This window comes from Callospermophilus lateralis, chromosome 5, assembly GCF_048772815.1.
Source record: "Callospermophilus lateralis isolate mCalLat2 chromosome 5, mCalLat2.hap1, whole genome shotgun sequence".
Taxonomy (NCBI): Eukaryota; Metazoa; Chordata; class Mammalia; order Rodentia; family Sciuridae; genus Callospermophilus; species Callospermophilus lateralis.
This window is the reverse complement of record NC_135309.1, coordinates 91,451,123-91,474,091: the sequence shown is the minus strand read 5'-3', so window position 1 is coordinate 91,474,091 and position 22,969 is coordinate 91,451,123. Positions and strand designations below refer to the sequence as shown.

The 22,969-nt window shown below is 33.5% G+C and overlaps 1 protein-coding gene across 11 annotated transcripts in view; it reads right to left on the bottom strand.

The window, feature by feature from the left end:
* The window catches only part of Arb2a (ARB2 cotranscriptional regulator A), a 460,304-nt gene that overhangs the window by 299,079 nt on the left and 138,256 nt on the right, over positions 1-22,969 (bottom strand). For 10 of the 11 annotated variants that reach the window (XM_076857015.2, XM_076857011.2, XM_076857020.2 and 7 more), the window contains 2 exons: positions 8,182-8,247; positions 3,243-3,434 (listed from right to left, as the gene is read on the bottom strand). In XM_076857015.2, coding sequence (XP_076713130.1) covers positions 3,243-3,434; positions 8,182-8,247 — 258 coding nt within the window. The remainder of the gene's footprint in view (positions 1-3,242; positions 3,435-8,181; positions 8,248-22,969) is intronic. The other variant, XM_076857018.2, reaches the window with a different exon arrangement.

Sequence of the window (22,969 nt, the reverse complement as noted above, 5' to 3'; positions counted from 1 at the left end):
TGTCACCTACTTTCCTTGCCCCTTTAATAAATATAAATGGAAATGCCTTAAAGATGTATTTAAGAAATAATTAAAGAAAAAAACAAATATGAGTAATTCTCAAACCACAGAATTGGACACAGGATCATTAGTGCTTTGATAATATGATATATTTTTTTTATTCCAAGTAATGTATCACACAATGAAAACTGTTATAAAAGTAAAATATTAGTTAGCAACTTCAGAAGCATTTTGGGGAATTTATCTGATATACACCATTCATAAAAAATGAATATTGTGGAGCATAATAATTATATGGAATAGTGGGTTTCATTGTAGTATATCTGTACATATACATATTTTGATCAATTTAATTCCCCAGTACCTTTCTTTCTCCCTCCCCCACATCCCCTTCTTACCGTACTAGTCTCCCTTCTATTTCCATGATCTCTCTTTTTCCTTTTATCCTCTCTAGCTTCCACATATGGGGAAAAAAATGACCCTTAACTTTGTGAATCTGGCATATTTTGCTCAAGCATCTAAAAATGCAAGAATTGGAATATGATTTTCCAACTATGATCTATGGGCTCCTGAGTGTTCTCAGGTTCTGATCCTTATCTCTACTTCAACTACAATGGTTCCACAGACTTTTATTTAACCATAATATTTTTCATAAAACAGTCCACTTACTCTATGACCAGTGTGATTCTGCAATCTGTACAATCAGAAAAATGAGAAATTATACCCCAATGATTCAAATGTATGAATTGCCAAGATAATTGTAATGTCATGTGTGGCTAATAAAAAAAAAAAATTAAAAAAACCAGTCCACTCAAAGACATAGTTGGAACACTGTTGGAACAAAGTTTTAATCTTACAAAGACAAAGAAGCTATTTTAAAAAATTTCAATCTTATATCAAAAATCTGCAGAGAATATATAGAAATATTATTAATAGCACTGAATAAAAATGACATTGGCCTGAAAAAATATCAGAATTTACTTCTATTGTAATATAAAAATTGACAGACCATGAATAACAGTAAGGGCTCTGAAATTTTTCCTAGCTACGAAAACTTAAAATATAATTTTATAAAAAGTCCATACATTTTTAAAACAAAAGCAGAGCTAATCTGGTTAAAAAGAAAGAATGGGACAGCATCTTTCTCCCTATAAGTCTTCCCTAGCTTCCTCCCCAAAATGTCATTTTCCCCAGATTGCTTCTTCCTTTACACAGAACAGTCCTTAATAACTACTGAAGAAAACACTTTACAAAGGTAAAGTCAAAAAAGTAATAATGAGCCAGGTGCAGTGGCACACACCTTTAATCCCAGCAGCTCAGGAGGCTAAGTCAGGAAGATTGCGGGTTCAAAGCCAGCCTCAGCAATAGCGAGGCACTAAGGAACTCAGTGAGACCCTGCCTCTAAATAAAATACAAAATAGGGCTGGGGTTGTGGCTCAGTGGTTGAGTGCCCCTGAATTCAATCCCCCTCCAAAAAAATAATAAAGATCACTTTATAAGGATTTAAGAGAGAACCTGTTTTTACATGTTTACCACGAAGGAAGTTATCACAATCAAGTTCATATTTATTTTTCAAATAAAGTAAAATTTAAAAGCATATAATATCTACAAACTAGCTGCTTTTTTTTTTACAAGAAATCATGAGTTGCCATAATTGAGAAAAGCAGAAAATGTTTTTATCCTAAAAACTCCATTCCTACTTTTAAGTACAAAATGACTTAGTATTCTAATGTTACTGACAAACTTCCACTCTCCTGTAGGGGATATCAATAAGTTTTCAAAGAAAGGTAACTGGCATGGCCAACCATATACTTGTTTACTTCAAAAACCTACAAAAACAACAAGATATTCTAGAATGGGCAAAACTTAGGTGACATATATCAGAGATAACATAATTACATAAACTATTTTCCCAAGAACTCACTAGTTAAAGGCATATGATTTTCTTCATTGAGTTTTATTTTTAAATAGTTATTTGTGCACACATTTTTGTGTTTAATATTCTTCCTAAAATACATAAGCAAGATCTGTTCAAACCACAAATTAACACGTCAGAGAAAAGGTTCATTTCATTATTCATAACCTAAAGTATGAAACAGCTTAAAATATAACATTTTATGTGAGTTACTTCAATCTAAATTTCAATTTATTAACTGAATATAGTTACTTCAATTCTATATTACTGAAATTAGCAACCAAACCAAAAGTAACATCTTTGTTTTCTTCATATATTCAAGAAAACCAGGAAAAAAAATACAATTAATCTAAGATATTCAACTTGTAGCATTTTAAGGGTTCCAACAATTTTATTAGGAAAAATATTCTTTAGGAGTTGGACAGAGACTTGATAGTATCATTTGAAAGTCAATAGAATACAGAACATTTAATTTTTGTAATTGTTCGTGTATCCAAGGGGCCTTTTTGATTTTAATTATAAAGCATATATAAACACATACACTATCCTATATAGTTTTGCCATTTTATATTAAAATTTGTATACGAGATCTCACTTTACTTGGTTTTTCTAAGGAAGATTCTCATTCACACTGTGAAAGAAACCCATGCTTTGCTATATCTGGCCGTTCACTGCAGAACTTAATGAAAAAGTAAAACAAGAGTAGCTGAATAATGCTGGGTCAAAAAGAAATTTCACTATATCACAGGAAAGAAAATCTTGAACATAATTTTAATATGCCAAATTTTAAAAGTTTGAATTTGAGTAAGAATAAAATATTCAATAAACATAAAAGTTTACCATTTTATAAATTCATTTTATGCTTAAAGCTATTTATTCATGGTCTCCAAAGACTTATGTTAAATAAAGGACAAAAATTCCTGAGTTATTTCAACTTTTCCTTTAAAGAACAAGAAATCAGTCTACATTGAAGATTTCCTTTAATTTTTCACTTCACTAAATTAGGTACACAAAAATTTACAAAAGCAATTTTGACATTTTTTGCATAAGTATTTTCAATAAAGATGAATATTTGATAGTTTAACTGATAGCCCATATAATTTTAAAATTTAGAATAAGAAAATATTCATTCCCAAGACACTTAAATCTATGTGTGTCCAACATACTGTTTTTCTTCTAACTGCAAAATAACACAGAATAATAAATAACAATTTGAAGATAATATAACACTTAGTATATACTTTTTGAAGTTACATGACACAATAGTTTAAAACACACAACAAAACAGAACTGTAAAATGCCAAAAATAAAAGGAAATTGCACTTACATCCACAGCTCTCTTAATAAAAGGTATCTGTGTGCCACTGTCCAGATCTTCATTTATAATAAGCCTTCTAGCCCACTGACCTGCCCTGACAACACCACTACCATGAATTAAAACCATCAGTTTCTGTGGATTTGTCAAAGCATCATCACTCATAAAGATAAAACTCTTTGGTTCACTTTCAGTGGCATCTACCTGTAATTAAAAAAAATAAATAAATAATGAATTTAAATGCTTTCTGATCAGGTATACAAACAGATGAGAAAACAGCTAATGATTTTTATAAATTACTGAACGATTATTATAGAATTCTAGTAACAAAAAACCTTTAAAATAAAATTAAAATATTTATTAGAAAGTAGCAATTACATATTAGATGGATCAGCAAAATGTGATAATAATTTAAACATAAAAAAGAGCAGAGAAAAATATGCCTCCCTATCATCATAAAAAAGAAAAAGGTATTTGAGTGCTTCCTATGGCCCAGATACAATGCAACTTAAAAAAAAATTCTCATTCAATCATAATCCTATTAAGATGGTACTAATATTCATTAATAGACAAGTATTGTAACCTAGTTTAAGTAAGTTGCCCAAGGTCAATAAATATAATATAAGTATACAACACCTGTAACAGAAAACAAAAAACAGAAAACCTATAATTGCAGTATACTGCACTTTTATAACAGAAAAATGAAAATCCTAATCAGAAGATAATACCAACTGAAAAACCACATACCAGCCAGGAATACTATAAACTTTTAAACAGGGAGCTATTTGAAAATTCAAACACATAGTACTATATATAAATGTATTTTAAAGTTTCACGCAGATTGTGAACACAGCACTGTATATACTTTACAAAGCAACATTCTTTGTGTATTCTAATAATCTTTCTGTACTAATTACATATGGGATGAAGAGTGAGCATTTTTATTCATATTGATTATGCTTAATATCTAGGTCTTTAGATAATGTATGATTTAAATTTCAAAGTCTTAAAAAGACTTTAAAGGAAGGGATACCTTTCTGACCTCTCATTCCAAATGCCACAGGACACACTGAGTGGTACTCCATACCAGCAGTGGCCAGTAATTGGGAATGGAAGCCTTTGTGCAGCCAGGTGAGAGCCAGAAGCTGAAGAGTTCCGATAGCTAGGAACATACAGAACCCCACGTAGAGAAGATCAATCCACACACAGAGTAATGCTCTTCACTTTGTCAACAGTATAAGTTCACACCATTATGAAAATAAGAAATACACAAAAACGACATATGGAAAAATGTTCCTAATCACTATGCATGGAGATAGAACAATCAATTTTCTCTATTTCTAAAATAAGGATGGTCTCAGGATAAGATGACCAACTTTTTATGTAAAAAGAGCACAATGGCAATGAGTTCAGGAAGAACAGAATAGCCACAGGGCTTACGAAAAACCACCATCATCTCAGTTAAACCTTCCCTGTCTACTCATTTAAAATTTCAAACACTTCCCTAATAATTCCCTAGACCCTATATCTGTTTTATTTTCCTCTACAGCACATGCCACAATCTAACCTACTGTATACTTTCTACAGCTGTTTGTATATTTATACCATCTGCTCTCTCCAGTAGAATGGAAATTCAATAAAGCACAAAGTTCCCTACTTTGTATTCAGCTACATGCTTGTGTCCAGAACAGAGCCTGACATGCTATAAGTACTTAGAAAATCAATAAATAAAGTTTTGAAATAAGGAATCTTATCAAGCATCATCAGTAACTTCCTTTCAATAACAGACACTTAACTAATGCAGCCTCTTTAAATCATTGCTTGGTTCAGAGAGCAAATATTGAAGATTAATAATGTACTATTAAGACATTTAAAAGAGCTATATAATATCAAGAATTAAATTACATATGGAACTATAAATTTGTTATTAGTAAATAAGAATAGAGATAGCAAGGTATGAAGTGAAATAATCACATTAACTTAGCCTATATGTTGTGGCAAAAGTAAATAGGATGATGACAAAAAATATGACTGGAACCACACAGGAAGAGAAGTGGATGAGAAACAGGAAAAAAAAAACTTAAGAAAAAAAATTCCCTTTAATCTGGGATTTTTATAAGAAAACAGAAGAATCAGTCAGTTAAAATTAGGAAACAAAAAGAATAAGGTGATAACAGAAGAAAAAACTAAAAGACAAAGCTAACACTGTACAATAACAAATAGGTCAAAGTATTTCCAAAACAATATGGATTCTGGAATGTGCATGGAAATGGCTATCTATCTTAACAAGAAAATCCACAGCTACAGAATTTCTAGTAGATGCTGATAACTATCTCTATTTCTATTCAACTTAAGTCCCCTGTTCACAAGGGAAACAATTAATTTTTTAAGCAGTGGAATGTTGCTATTTTGAAATCTGAACAATGACTTTAAAACTGTAAGAGAACTTATCTCAAAAGATAAAAATGTTTATTATAATGCTACTCAAGAATTAAGGGACTGCAAATTAAGTTAAGCCATGAATAAATGAATAAAGTATTTTGTCAGCTTTTTATATTTAAAAAATTTATCTCTGGCTCAGGAGGCTGAGGCAGAAGGATCTTGAGTTCAAAGTGTGCCTTAGCAAATATGAGGCACTAAGAAACTCAGTGAGATCCTGTCTCTAAATAAAATATAAAACAGGGCTGGGGATATGGCTCAGTGATCAAGTGCACCTGAGTTCAATCTCTAGCATCCCCTTCCCCCCAAAAAATCTCATTATCTCATCTGAAATGTGTGAAATTTATTTTCTACAGAATATCCTCCCACTTTCCTAACATGTATTAAGTTATAGTTATTCTTCCATTTTATTTTTATCACATTTGTATTTCCTTCTTATGTGTGATTGTTTACTTCTGGTAAAAAAGAGAGAGAGAGAAAGAGAAAGTTTTACTTGAACATTCAGAAAAGCTGACTTTGAAAATATGAGAATATTAGAATATGAGAAAAGACAACAATGAAGATTAAGAATGTAATGATGATTAAGTGGTAAGAGAAATCTTTGTTCAAGTCATTGGGTTATAGTCATCTTGAGTTAACAGAAACTCAGACTCTGCAGATAGTATATATAAACTTATTCTGTATAAAATAATGCTAAGTTTACACAGTGAATTATCCAAATAAATAAAATAAATTTTCTCCATTAACCTTGGAAATGGCTATTCCAGGGGCATTTATCTTCAAATAGTGGTGATAAATTAAGCTAAGTTTTCATTAAGTAATAGACACAAAGTGTACCACTTCATTTTATTGACAAACCAACTTCAAATAGGTTTGTCTGTCAACCATTGGGTCCACGAGACTGCCCTACACAATTTTTTTAAATTAATTAATTTATTTATTCTAATTTGTTACACATGACAGCAGAATGCATTTCAGTTCATAGTACACATATAGAGCACATTTTTTCATATCTCTGGTACACAAAGTAGAGTCACATCATTCATATCTTCATACATGTACTTAGGGTAATGATGTCCACCTCATTCCACTGTCTTTCTTATCCCTGCACTACACAATTTTTTAAAATATTTATTTATTTTTTTAGTTGTAGTTGGACACAATACCTCTATTTTGTTCATTTATTTTTATGTGGTGTTGAACCCAGGGCCCTGCACGTGCAAGACGAGCACTTTACCGCTGAACCATAACCCCAATCCCTACACTATACAATTTTTTTTTGAGAGAGAGAGAGATAATTTTAATATTTACTTTTTTTAGTTTTCGGCGGACACAACATCTTTATTTGTATGTGGTGCTGAAGTTCGAACCAAGGCCGCACGCATGCCAGGCGAGCGCACTACCACTTGAGCCACATCCCCAGCCCCAACACTACACAATTTTTAGCAGTTAACAATTGATTTGGGGATAATCATGAAAACTACAAATTGTGAAGTTTCACTTAGATATGATGTGTGCAGTAAACTGAACAAAAATATGTAGTGAAGTTATTAAGATAATTATCCACATTCTACACAGTATGGGATATTGTAAATGAGAATATTTTGTGTCCATTTATGTTAAGTGTGGAGCAAGCATAAAATATAATCATAATCTTTACTGTCAAATCATAGGTTTATGCAAAGTACTTTCATTTTCATTTTCTTTTTTTTTTTTTTTAATGGAACCAGGAATTGAACTCAGGGGCACTCTACCACTGAGCCACATCTCCAGCCCTATTTTATTTAGAGATAGGATTTCACTGAGTTGCTTAGTACACCGCCATTCCTGAAGCTGCCTGAAAATTGCAATCTTCCTGTCTTAGCCTCCCAAGCCCCTGGGATTACAGGCATGCATGCCACCACACCTACCTAAATACACAGTTTTATAGAGTAAGACAGTAGATCTTAAAGTCAAAAATAAAGAAATTTGAATCCAAAAAACATGGCTTTCTCATTCCCATAAAGGTACTAAAATCTTAGTTTTTATGTACTTCTGGAGGAAGAAAAGTTTCTAAATCAACCAAGGGTTGGCACAGTTATTATTACAAAGGAAGCATCAGGGATGAATTTGAGAACATATAAAAGAAACAACATACTATATTTTTTAAATCAATAAATATTTAAAGAGTTGATGAATGTCTAATGCAACAAAAAGTATACCGGTGTATTTCAAACAGTGAAACAGAACAGGTTAAAAGAAAGGATGATTATTTTAATTGTGTCACTATTTTACCAAAACAAGTAAATCAGTATTTTTTTCCTTTACATTGAAGAGTTTGACTTTCAAAGAATTACTGCACATAATAAGATGAAAAATACTGACAGGAATTTAAAATTATTAATATCAATGCAATAGAAGCTTTACATTTAAACTAAACACAATTAACATAAAACATTTCCAAACTGAAAACAAGTTTACTTAGAAGCAAACATGTTATTAGATATTAATACTTTTTAAAAATTAAACTTACTGGAATAGAGATTTTTTTCAAATTACAGTCCTTCTCCAGGAGTTCATATACATACTTCGTGATAATCTATGTAGGAAAGAAATAACACATTAAGATGCAATGTCATCCACTATCAAAATTGGTGTAAATTTTGGTAAATATTTGAAAGCTATTGCTCTAAATGAATATCTCTTCATTTCAGAATGTTTTGCTACCATATTAAGAGAGTGGTTGCATATAATGGTTTATTTTCTGTGATTTTATTAATAACAATGAAACAGTACTAAGGATTAGGATCAGTTATAAAATTACAAAAATATACAATACTATCTCTTTTTGTAAAGAAATACTCTAAAAGCATATTAATGTTTCTAGAATCTGTTTCCCTTATACAGTCTATATAGGAATTATACTAATATAATTTCTTAGGAAGTCTGAACCTTAACATCTCTTTTGTATTTACTACATAAAGAGGAAAATATCAGAGGTATTATAAATGGAAAAGAAAACTGATCCAGCAAAGTCAGATACCAGTTAATATTACATTTAAAGGAGAAAGAAACACGAACTCCTCAAAGCTATCCATGTACCAATTCCTGGAATTTGTGAATATGTTACATGGTAAATGTGCCTGCACATACATTAAAGGTTAAACACCCTAAAATGGAGATTATTCTTTATTATCTGAGAACCCAACATAATAAGCTGAGGCTGGCTCTGAACTTGCAATCCTCCTGCCTCAGTTTCCCAAGTCACTGGGATTATAGGCATAGACTATATGTGCTGGGAGCCATCAGCCAAGTAGGTATGACAAATTCCTTGCCAGCTTACTCCCATGCTGTCTAGTGGAAGGACTTCTGAAAGGTGACCTTGCTCAAGGACCAGGGCAGGATCCGTGTTTAGGGTGTTCCCCCTTTAGAATAGGGCAGTTTAGCATAATAGGAGAGTAGGGTGTTTCCCCTTTAGAATAGGGTGGTTTAGTAATAGGAGATTAGGGTGTTCCTCTTTTGGAATAGGGCGTATCCTGCTGCTGAGTTCCTCTTGAGTGCTTAGGATCAGACAGTATATTTTGGGAGACAGAAGCCCATGCGGGTGGATTTGGGAGAGAGTGGATCAGGGCAGAGTGTGGATTTGGGCAGAGAACGTGTTTGTAGACGGCCGGTGTGAGTTCGGGAATAAAGAATTGCTGTTTGAATCTATAAGCTGTGTGGAGACTCGTGATTTGTGCCCAGCCGAGAGACTGCGGCATATATGCATGGCTTAAAAACCTTTTCTAACTGCTGAATCATGGCTTAGAAAGAAAGCATAAAGGATTCTTTCAATGCCTTCCAGATAGCATAAGACTACAGTATGCTTTTAGAAAAATAAAAATAAATGAGTGAAAAGATAATTTCAAATGAAATTTGAAATCATTTCAGATGAAAATACATTCATCAGAATGCTATCTGTGTTCAAATAGCCACCAAAACTGTTCAAAGATGAAAAATAAAAGGCTAAAGAGATTAATCACCCTCTAAAATTAAGAAACAGAGCAACTTCTAATTTCCATTCCAGTGGATAAAGAGATTGAACATAGTTACTTCTGACTTAACAAAAAGAAAAAAGCTTAGCAAACTCACAATCAACAAAATATCATGCTAAGTGAAATAAGCCAATCCCCAATAACCAAAGGCCAAATGTTTTCTCTGATATGTGGATGCTGATCCATAATGGGTGGGGGAGAAGGGAATAATGGAGAAACTTTGGATTGGGCAGAGAAGAGTCTTAGATCCATGACTTTGAGTGTTAAGAGTAGATGAACTAAGCTAAAAGAAATACTCTAACATGCTGAAATATACCTATGAAATTCTATACCTCTTGCAAGCAAAGAAAATCTCAGAAATGATAATCAACACACTCCCTGAATTAGTAAAACATAAAATATAACATTGAAAAGAACAAACTTTAAAACATCTAATTTTTTTAAAAAAAGTTAAACATTTTAAAAGTAACAATATCTAAAGAACCTTAGATTAATTGTTTGTTACCTAGTAGAAATCTAGTTCTAATTGATGGAATGAAATTAAATGACTGGTAATTAGTATAATGTACTCTGGGTTCTCTGCTTAAAATAATATGTATATGCTATTTATATTAGATTTTCAAAAACAGTTGAAAATTTTTGTTTTGCATAAGCATCTTCTTTTTATATCACTCATTTATTTGCTTAGAAAGCCCAGATTTCACAAGCCAAAGAGTCAATATAGGCAATCTCATTTAATCACAAATGTATCAGAAAAATAAAACTTGATATAATGAGGTCCTATTATTTTGAAAATTAATAATATTTTGGAGGAAGACTTTTGTTTTTAACAAAATGTGTAGTAATATTGAATATATTCTGTGGTATTCATTTTTTACTTTGCTTGTAGCATTTAAAATCCTGCAGCTTTCAGGGAATCAGTATTATTTATTTCATTTCTAAAAAGACAAAATGTAATTGGTAAGAGATTCTAGATTTGGCCAATGCCTGTGTTTAGAACAAGTTTATCCTTAAAGCAGGATGTTAGTAACATTCACATTTGTATCTTCAGGATCAAGCAGTTTATGGCTCAATAAAATCAGATTCAGTATTATACCAGAAGGATAGTGTAGTATTTCTACAAATATTACACATTAAGTGGATGTAATCTACACAATGTTTTTAAATTTTTTTAAATTTTCATTCATTCTAATTAGTTATACATGAAAGCAGGAGTGCATTTCGATACAATGTACACAAATGGAACACAACTCATCATTTCTCCGGTTGTATATGATGTAGAGTCACACAGTACATGCAGTCATACATGTACCTAGGATAATGATGTCCATCTCATTCCAACATCTTTCCCACCTCCATGCTCTTTCCCTCCCCTCATTCCTCTCTGCCCAATCCAAAGTTTCTCCATTATTCCCTTCACCTCCACCCATTATGGATCAGCATCCACATATCAAGAGAAAACATTTGGCCTTTGGTTATTGGGCATTGGCTTATTTCACTTAGCATGATATTTTCCAACTTAATCTATTTACCAGCAAATGTCATAATTTTATTCTCTTTTAAGGCTGAGTAATATTCCATTTTGTAATATTCCATTTTTTTTATCCATTCATCTGTTGAAGGGTATCTAGGTTGGTTCCATAGTTTAGCTATTGTGAATTGACCTGCTATAAACACTGATGTGGCTGCATCACTGTAGTATGTTGATTTTAGGTCCTTTGGATTTAGACTGAGGAATGGAATAGCTGGATCAAATGGTAGTTCCATTCCCAGTTTTCTAAGGAACCTCCATATTGCTTTCCACAGTGGTTGTACCAATTTATGAGTGTACCTTTCCCCCCCACATCTTCACCAACACTTATTGTTGCTTACATAATGAGTTTAATAACACATGTTATTTTTCATTTTTAAACACAATAGAAAAATTTATAACTACTATAGTTTAACAAACACAGCAATTATAGATGACCGAATATTAAATAATCACTGTCAGAAAACAACAATGAATGCATAATCAGTTTTACTTTCTACTTTACCCTGCTCTTATGTTTTAGATAATTATTTTATAAATCACATACAAGAATATTTTTGTTTTGCTGATTTAATACATGCTGGCAAGCACCCCTAATTTATTTTAATTATTGAATTCAGATTTTTTTATTTTTCATTTTATTTTGTACCTTCTATTTACCTTGCTTTTTCTATGCTTTGTTCTTTTCCTATCTTTTCTTTTTCTTCTATGCTTTTTCTATGCTTTGTTCTTTTCCTATCTTTTCTTTTTCTTCTATGGCCTTTCTAGAATGAATTATATATTCTAGTTCTATTTCCCAGGTGACAGCCTTACAGTTTTACTATGACCATCTTGCACACAAATGCCTAACATTAATGTCTCTCTTCTCTTGAATAAAGACTTTAAGGGAATCATTACTCCATCTTTTAAACTCATCTTACCTCTTCCATAGTATTTATTTATAGTGTATTTGTTTCATCTTATTTCTGTACATCTATTGGGTTATAAATACTGTGGATGTTTTATATAGGTCAGTCTATTTAGATTGTTTCAATGCTTCTCAATTACTTTGCTCAGCATTCCTTCTTCATTGCATCTCATTTTCTCCCAATAGATCAGGTTTCTTCCTCATCAGTTCTTTAAGAAAAGGCAAATTGTCAGCCTTTGCCTAAAAATACATCTAACTGGACCAAATTTTGAATGATAATTTTGTTTGGGCATAAAATTGTAGATTCAATTATTTTCTCTGGTGTCTTCCATTTTCCATGGTTATTAATACTTCTGCTATCAAGGTTGTTGAGATTATAGGTATTCAGGCTTCACTGTCTGGTTTCCTTCATTATCTTCCCTATAAACCTGAGGTGCTGCAGTCTCACAGTGATTGGTTAGGTATACTTTGCATCTTCTGAGGACTCAATGTACTTCCTAAATCTTGGATCAATGCAAAACAATTCAAGAGAGTAATTCACTGCTTAAAAATCCCTTACTCACATTCTATTCTTCCAGGACTCCTATTATCATTCTTATTCTGCTATCCATGTTATAAGCTCTTATTCATATTTTCCATCCATTTTTGTTTCTTAGGGCTACATATTGAGTAATTTTCTTATGTCTATGCTCTAGTAGTCTAATACTCCCTTCGGTGGGTCTAATCATCTATTCAGATACCCTATTGCTGGGAGCCATCAGCCAAGTAGGTATGACAAATTCCTTGCCAGCTTACTCCCATGCTGTCTAGTGGAAGGACTTCTGAAAGGTGACCTTGCTCAAGGACCAGGGCAGGATCCGTGTTTAGGGTGTTCCCCCTTTAGAATAGGGTGGTTTAGCATAATAGGAGATTAGGGTGTTCCCCCTTTAGAATAGGGCAGTTTAGCATAATAGGAGATTAGGGTGTTCCCCCTTTAGAATAGGGCGTATCCTGCTGCTGAGTTCCTCTTGAGTGCTTAGGGTCAGACAGTATATTTTGGGAGACAGAAGCCCATGCAGAGTGGATTTGGGCAGAGAACGTGGATTCCCCCAGAGCGTGTTTGTAGACGGCCGGTGTGAGCTCGGGAATAAAGAATTGCTGTTTGAATCTACAAGCTGTGTGGAGACTCGTGATTTGTGCCCAGCCAGAGACTGCGGCACCCTATTGCAATTTTAACTTTATTGACAATACTTTGACTTCTACACATTTGGTGTTACTTAAAATCACGACTTTCTTTTTAAAATTGTTGTAACCTTTTTAAATATACTACTATTATAGCTTGGATCCTGAATATCTCCCTAAGGCCCATGTGTTAAAGGCTTGGTCCCTAGCCTGTGGTGGTTGATCCTTAAGGAAGTGGGGCCTAGTTGAAGGAAGTTAGGTCCTTAAGGTCATGACCTAGGAGGAGATACTAAAATCTGATCATTTTCTATCACTCTCCTTACTTCTTGGCTGCCATGAGGAACACAGACCTATTCTGACTCATATTCCCACCATGATGTACTGCACTGCCACAGATGCAAAAAACAGGGCCCAATAACCATGAACAGATATCTTTGAAACTGTGAGCCCCAAATAAACTTTTCCTCCTCTAAATTGCTCTTTTATTTTTTCTAATTTGTTATATATGTCTAAATTGTTTTTGTCAGATGTTTTCATCACAGTGACAAAAGCTAACATAGAAACAAACCCAAATCATATACACTTGATATCATGCTTAGAGGATGGAGGATCACAGCTAAAGTACTACTGTCAACAATGATAATGTGAATATAACCATGAGAAAACATCAGACAACTTCAAGTTGAAGGTTATCTACAAATGTTCTATACTCCTCAACAAAAGGTTAAGACCAAGAAAGATAAAGAGAGGATAAAGAATAGTTTCAGAAAAAAACAGACAAGACAACTAAATGGAAAGTGTGAACGTGGAATTGATCCTGGACTTAGTGAGAAACTAGTTTTTAGGTGTTATTATATATTTATCAACATTTAAAAATGAAAATTTCCTGGTTCTGATAATTATACCACAGTCATGAAGAGAATGTTCTTGTTCTTAAGAAATACACAACAATGCATTTCTGTTGAAGAAGCACAATGCTTCCAACTTCCACTCAAATGATTAAGGAAAGGATTAAGTAAGTAATATATAAGTAATCATGCAACTTTTTTATAACTGTGAAAATATAGCAAAATAAAAAGCCATCTTAAAATTTCACAAAATGTTCTTATTCCTAGTTTAGATGCTATTGACATTGTATATTTTTCCACAGGTTTATTCAAAGGAAACGTGACAGATGACAAATAGGGTAGTAAAAATCTGCTTGCATTAAAACATTTTCATTTCTTGAAACATTACAAGACTCCAACTATATTTGGGGATAATTTCAAGCATTATTGCTTGTCAAAGTCAAGACTACTTTGTTGTTTGTGCCTATGTTAATACTTATATAAAATTCTCTTAACTTCCCCCCCTTTTCATTAATTCCCCAAAATTCAATTCAAATGCTATCACCTAACTGATATTTTCACTGAATTTGCCAATGAACTTTGTGCCTTTCCAACAACATTTAGTATTTCATCATGATTATCTCATATTCTCATTTGCCTACTAAATGTAAGTACCTGAAGAACAAAAATTAGATCCCACTTTATCTCAGTATCCTTCACACCGCTGATGCTTAATATATAAATGATGAGTAAGTATAAAAATGTAATTGGTAGTGCTTGCAGACATGATACTCCATATTTATGAAAAACTATAAGAAAAACAAAGTTTCAAACATTAATCATTGTATTTCAAAATAAATTTCTATTATTTAAAAATGAAAATACAAGAAGATATATGAGAAGTCTCACTCAATTCCTGTTTTCCTCCATTGATTTCCCCTTTACTCTGCACCCCCTGCCAAATTAGCAATCTTAGTCATGTGTTCTGTGTTCATTTGTGCCAATATAATAGAAATAATATGTATTTTCTTACTGAAAAGACAGACAATATACTACATATGCATACTTATGCAGGTAGATTTCCTGGGCAAAAGGGGATAGTGAATAAAACAATGTGTATTAGATATTATAGTCTATAAGAAAAAACTCTGCACCCGCGCCCCCCAACCCTGGAGAAGCCCAGAGAATGGGAGTCATGAGGGAACCACCTCCCTCCACAAAAAAGACAGTATACTAAACATATTATGCTGCATAATCTATTCTTATAACGCCCCCCATCTCTGACATCATACTAAATACATTCTATTACTTTATCACCTAAAAATTTATCCTGGTGAGATCCAAGATGTTAAATTAAGGAGGTCATGTTCTTGGCTGCTCCATGGCATGAAATCAGCAAAGCAGAAAGGCAGTTTCTCCACAAAGTGGGTGAACAAAAGGGGGTGGGTGTTACTTGAACCTAAAACTGGACATTCAAAGCAGACCCAGGACACAGGAGGTTGGATATAATAAGGAAAAAATCCCCCACAGCAGAGCCACTTCTACAGCCCAGCAGAAGTTCTAGCCAGGGACATCCCTCCATGAGTATAGCAGAGGGATAAGTGAATTAAAGAAATCTACATTTGGAGGAGGCCCAAGGTTTTTCTGGGAACTGAGCATTTAGAGACCAAGGACTTTGCCCAATAAACCTGAATGATGCACTACATGGTATCTGTGTGTGGGGAAAGAAGCTGCCATCTCTCTGGGTGGCATGAGGAGGATAAAGAAAGGAATCATTTTGCAGCTGTGATGTGGGGGCCGGCAACTGAGAAAGCTGATTCCTGGCAAACCTGAGTTTGGCCCAAAATTACAGGACCAGTAAACACAGGTTGCACAACATAGAGTGCGCTTAAGTGACGAGAAGAAAATCAAGCCTGGAGAGGTTTACAAAGGGGACACAACTGGTTGCTGAAACCCAGCCTGGCTCTATGCCTCCCCCTCTAATCCAAATGTTTGCAGATCTCAGGGGTGGGGGGGAGGGAATACCTGGCCAGGAACTTGGAAGGGCCAGAGTGAGAGAAATTGTTTGGAGACTGAACCAGAGACCAGGAAATGTGGGATCTTCAGGTGATGTAGGAGATTAAGAATTGGCTCCACCAATACATAAGTAGAACCCAGGGGACATCCCTAGAGTAAAATCTTCCAGTGTGGACTAACAACTACTGGTCAGTGGAGTTACACTGACTTAAAATTTCCAGATCAATTAGCATTCAGTGAAAAGTCTGGAGCCCGCCTAAACCCAAACTCTGCTGCCAGGAACTCTGCTTAAGGAGTTCACTCCAGCAATCCAGAGGGTAGAGCATCACACTCCAGAAGATCCCCACCTAAAACTGTTGAGAAGAGAATCTGAGAATATTTTGAACTCCAACAGAAAAAATTCTTTAACTGTTCATCAAGATTATTTTTTTCTTTTCCCACTTTTTAAAATTCTTATTCACTCTTTCATTAAGACTTTCATGGTACATGAATATTTATATAGTTTCCTATTTTATTTATTTGCATCTCTAGCATTTTTGAAGCAAGGTAGTTTACATGGATTAGTTTTTTGTGAACAAAGATGTTTAATTAGTATATTTTAATTTTGTATTTTTTAAAAATTTTTGCTTTATATATATTTTTCTCCTATTTCCCTTTATTCTCTTTTCTTCTACTAACAGCCAATATCTATTGTTCTCTCTTTCAGGCTTCCTTTCATCTTTAACTGCTGTCTTCTCTCCTCCTCCCTCATAATCACACATCCTATATCACTTCTGTCCTTTCCCTGTCCACCATTTGAAAATGTAAACCCTTTTCCAAACTTGCTGTTTTTATTACAGGGAATAACTAATCATATCTTTTTTGTTTATTGTTATAATTAACATTGTAGACATCAAAGTAGTTACTATTTGGTTTAATGATATAAATTGTTTGCATTGGTTGTTGTTATTATTTGTCTCCCCTAAACAGTGAGGTACTAGAAACATTCAGGGACAATATAGGTCCACAAGATAGAAACTCTACTGCCGCAGATCCATATTGTTAGATGGGTATACACACAAACAACATGAAAAAGCAAGGGAATAAATAACCTCAAGCAAACGCAAACAAAGATACTCCAATAACAAAATCCATTAACACCACAGTAGAAGAAATAGAGATTCTGAAAAAAAAATGAAAATCTTTGAAATGAAGGAAACAATAAACCAAGTTGAAAATTCAATAGAAAGTATCACCAAGAAACTAGACTACTTGGTTATAAGTTCTCTGTCGAAGGAACCGCTGAGCTAGAGCCAGTCCTAAACTAGACTACTTGGAAGACAGAACTTCAGGCTATGAAGACAAAATATATAATATTTTTTATAGTTTTTTTTTAATTTGTTCTACTTAGTTGTACATGACAACAGAATGCATTTCAATTCATGGTACACAAATAGAGTGCAACATTTCAATTCTCTGGTTGGTACACAGTGTAGAGACATATCATTCCAGCAATCATACATGTACCTAGAGTAATGATGTACATCTCATTCCACCATCTTTCCAATCCTCATAATGTCTCCAAACACTCCCCTTTACCCAATCCAAAGATCTATAATCTTAAAAATAGAGTTGATTATGCAGAGAAGATGTTAAGAAACCATGGAAAAAATTTCAAGCTGGGCATGGTGGCACATGCCTCCAGCAGGTCAGGAGGCTGAGGCAGGAGGATTGTAAGTTCAAAACCAGCCTCAGCAACTTAATAAGGCCCTGTGCAACTCACTGAGAACCTGCCTCTAAATAAAATACAAAATAGGGCTGGTTATGTGGCTCACTGGTCAAGTGCCTCTGAGTTCCAAAAATTATGGGATAACATGAAAAGACCAAATTTGAGATTATCAGGACAGCTGAAGGAGTAGAGATACAATCAAAGGAATATACAATCCTTTCAATAAAATAATAACAGAAAATTTCCCAAATCCTAAGAATAAAATGTAAAATGAAATACAAGAGGATCCCAAATGTGCAAAATGACAACAGACCCACATCAAGCTACATTGTAATGAAAATGCTTAGCATATAGAATAAGGAGAGAATTTTAAAGGGTGTGAGTGAAAAATATCAGATTATGTAAGAGGGCAAACCAATTCGGATCTCAGCTGATTTCTCAGCCCAGACCACCAAAGCTAGGAGGTCTTAGAAGAAGATATACCAAGCTCTGAAAGAAAATGAATGCCAACCAAGAATCCTATATCTGGCAAAATAAAGCTTCAGATTTAAAGATGAAATAAAAAGATTCTGTGGTAAACAAAATTTAAAAGAATTCACAATGAAAAAGCCTACACTTCAGAATATTCTCAACAATATATTCCGTAATGATGAAATGGAATAAACAAGTGAAAATCAGCAAAAGTAATAGCCAATCAAAGGAGAAAACTAATTCAAATTAAAAATTAGAAATGAACCAAAATGACTGGGAACACAATCATATCTCAATAATAACCTTAAATATTAATGGCCTCAACTCATCAATCAAAAGACAAATACTGGAAAATTGGATTAAAAAACAAGGCTCAACAATATGCTGTCTCTAAGAGACTCACCTCATAGGCAAAGACATTCAAAGACTGAATGTAAAAGGATGGGAAAAAATATATCACTCACATGGATCTTGTAAATAAGCAGGGGTTTCTATCCTCATATCAGATAAAGAGGACTTCAAGTCAAAGTTAATCAGAAGGGACACAGAAGGACATTTCATACCACTTATGGGAATCATACATCAACAATATATAACAATTGTAAATATTTATGCCCCTAACAATGGGACATCCATGTACATCAAACAGTTCTCAACTTCAAGAATCAAATAGACCAAACACAATAATGCCAGGTGACTTTAACACACTTTTCTCACTACTAGACAGATCTTCCAAACAAAAAACTAAACAAAAAACTATAGAACAAAATAATATAATCAATAATTTAGATTTAAGAAACATATATATAATATTTCATCCATCAATGAGTAAATACACTTTCTTTTCAGCAGTACATGGATCCTACTTTTAAATAGATCATATCTTATGCCATAAAGCAATTCTTAGTAAATACAAAAAAAGAGAGCTAATACTCTGTATCTTATCAGATTATAATGGAATGAAATTAGAAATCCACAAAAGAATGAAAAACAGAAACTACAATAATTCTTGGAGACTAAATAATATGCTATTGAATGATGAATGGATAAGAGAAGAAATCAGGGATGAAATAAAAAAATAATTAGAGGTAAATGAGAATAGTGATACAACATATCAAAATCTCTGGGTCAGGGCTGGAGTTTTGGCTCAGTGGTAGAGCGCTTGCCTAGCATGCATGAGGCACTGGGTTTGATTCTCAGCACCACATATAAATAAGTAAATAAAATAAAGGTCCATCAAAAACTAATAAAAATACTTTTAAAAAAATCTCTGGGACACCATGAAGGCAGTGCTAAAAGGAAAGTTCATGGCATTGAGCTCATTCATCAAAAAAAACAGAAAGTCAATAAAAGACCTAACAGTATACCTCAAAGTCCTAGAAAAAGAAGACCAAATCAACACCAAAAACAGCAGAAGATAAAAAATAATTAAAACCAGAGCTAAAATCAATGAACTGACAAAACAAAAAGTTCACTCTATGAAAAAAATAAATAAAACTGATAAACCCTTACCAACACTAATGAAGAGAAAGAGCAAACTCAAATTTCTAAAATTTGTAATGAAAAAGGAAATATCCTGATGGACACTATTGAAATATAGAAGACAATTAGATACTATTTTGAAAATTTATACTCTAATAAAATAGAAAATATTGAAGACTGACAAATTTCTATAGTCATATGATCTAACCAAACTAAATCAGGAAGATATACACAATATGAACAGAGTGATTTCAAGCAATGAAATAGAAGATGCCATCAAAAGCTTACCAACAAAGTAAAGCCCAGGACAAAATTGAGTCTCAGCTGAGTTCTACAAGACCTTCCAAGAAGAACTAACACCAATACTTCTCAAATTATATACCATGAAATAGAAAAAGAGGTAACCCTTCCAAAATCATTCTATGAAGCTAGTATCACTCTGATACCAAAACCAAACAAAGACACATCAAGGAATGAAAACTTCAGACCAATATCCCTGATGAACACAGACGTAAAAATTATCAATGAAATCCTGGAAAATCACATGCAAAATCATATTTTTTTTTTAAAGAGAGAGTGAGAGAGGAGAGAGAGAGAGAGAGAATTTTTTTTAATATTTATTTTTTAGTTATCGGCGGACACAACATCTTTGTTTGTACGTGATGCTGAGAATCGAACCCGGGCCGCATGCATGCCAGGCGAGCGCACTACCACTTGAGCCACATCCCCAGCCCGCAAAATCATATTTAAATCACAGTGCACCATGATCAAGTGATGTTCATACCAGGGATGCAAGGTTGGTTCAATATAAGGCAATTAATAAACATAATTTATCACATCAATAGACTTACAGACAGGAATCACCTGATCATCTCAATAGATACAGAGAAAGAATTTGACAAAATCCAGCACTCCTTCATGTTCAAAACACAAGAAAAACTAGGGAAAGTAGGAGCATACCACATCATTATAAAAGCTATCTATGCTAAACCCAAGGCCAACATCATTCTAAATGGAGAAAAATTGAAACATTCTCTCTAAGAATTGGAACAACAAAAGGATGCCCTCTTTCCCTACTTGTATTCAATATTATCTTGAAACTCTAGCCAGAACAATTAGACAGAAGAAAGAAATTAAAGGGATATAAATAGGAAAAGAAAAACTCAAAATATCACTATGTGCTGATGACATGATTCTATATTTAGAGCATTCAAAAAATTCCACCCAAAACATTTTAGATCTAATAAATGAATTCATCAAAGTAGCATGATATGAAATCAATACTCATAAATCAAATGCATCAGTGATAATTCCACTAAAAGAGAAATTAAGAAAGCTATCCAATTAAGAAGAGACACACACCAAAAAAAAATGTTAGGAATTAATCTAACAAAAGCAGTGAAAGAACTCAACAATGAAAACTAAAGAACATTAAAGAAAGAAATTGAAGAAGACCTTAGAAGTTGGAAAGGTCTCCCAAGGTCTTGAATAGGCAGAACTAACATTGTCAAAATGACCATACTACCAAAAGCAATATACAGATTTAATTCTATTCCTATTAAAATCCAAATGACATTTTTCATAGAAACTGAAAAGGTAATCATGAAATTATTTGGAAAAATAAAAGACCCAGAAAATAGCCAAAGGAATCCTTAGTAAGAAGTGAAGCAGGAGGCATTACCAGACCTTAAATTATACTACAGTACCAGAGTAAGAAAAACAGCATGGTGCTGGAACCAAAATATATATGTAGACAAATGGTACAGAAGAGAAGACATGGGGACAAACCCACATAAATACAGCTATCTCATACTAGACAAAGGTGGCAAAAACATATATTGGAAAAAAGATAGCCTCTTCAAATGGTGCTGGAAAGATTGAAAATCCAAACAGAGCAAAAAGAAATTAGACTCCTATCTCTCACCCTGCAAAAAAACTCAACTCATGATGAATCAAGAACCTAGGTATTAGACCAGAGACCCTGCATGTAATAGAAGAAAAAGTAGGCCCAACTCTACCTCATGTTGGCTTAGGAACCAAATTCCTCAACAAGACCCCTAATGCAGAAAAAGTAAAATCAATAATCAATAAATGAGATGGAATCAAACTCAAAAATCTTCTTTACAGCAAAGGAAACAATCAAGAATGCAATACAAGAGCCTAAAGAATTGGAGAAAATCTTTGCCATCTGTACATCAGATGGAGCATTAATCTCCAGGATATATAAAGAACTCAAAAAACCTATCATCAAAACAACAAATAACCCAGTCGATAAATAGGCAAAGAAATTGAACAGACACTTCACAGAAGAAGAGATATGAGTGGTCAAAAATATGGAAAAAAATTTCAACATTACTAGCAATTAAAGAAGTGCAAATTAAAACTACACTAAGATTTCATCATTGTAGTCAGAATGGCAATTATCAAGAAAACAAGCAATAAGTGTTGGCGAGGATGTGGAGAAAGAGGTACTCATACATTACTGTTGGAACTAAAAACTGGTGCAACCTCTCTGGAAATTAGTATGAGACTTCTCAGAAAAGTTGGAATGGAACCACCAGTTGACCCAGTTATCCCATTCCTTGGCATATACCCAGAGGACTTAAGTTTAGCTATAAGGCGACAAAGCCAAATCAATGTTCACAGCAGTTTGATTCACAATAGCTAGGCTATGGAACCAATCTAGGTGCCCTCGAACAGAGAAATGGAAAAAGGAAAATGTGGTACATATACATAATGGAATATTACTCAGCCATAATTAAGAATGAAATTAAGGCATTTGACAGTAAATGGATAGAACAGGAGACTATCATGCTAAGTGAAGTAAGCCAATCCCCAAACACCAAAAGCCTGATGTCCTAATACTCGAATGCTGACTCACAATAGGTGGGGATGGAGTGGGGAGGTTCAGCAGATTGGACAGGAGTTAATGAGGGGAAAGAAGGAGAAAGGATGGGACTGGGAAAGATCATAGAATAAATCAGACATAATTTTCCTACGTTCATATATGAAGACATGACCAGTGTAACTCCATATCATGTACAAGAAAAAAATGGGAAGTTATACTCCATATATGTATGGTATGTCAAAATACACTCTACTGTCATGTATAACTAAAAATAAAAAGAAACACCTGTATTAGCAGTAAGTAAAAGAAAACAAAAGAAAAAGAAAAAAATTGTCT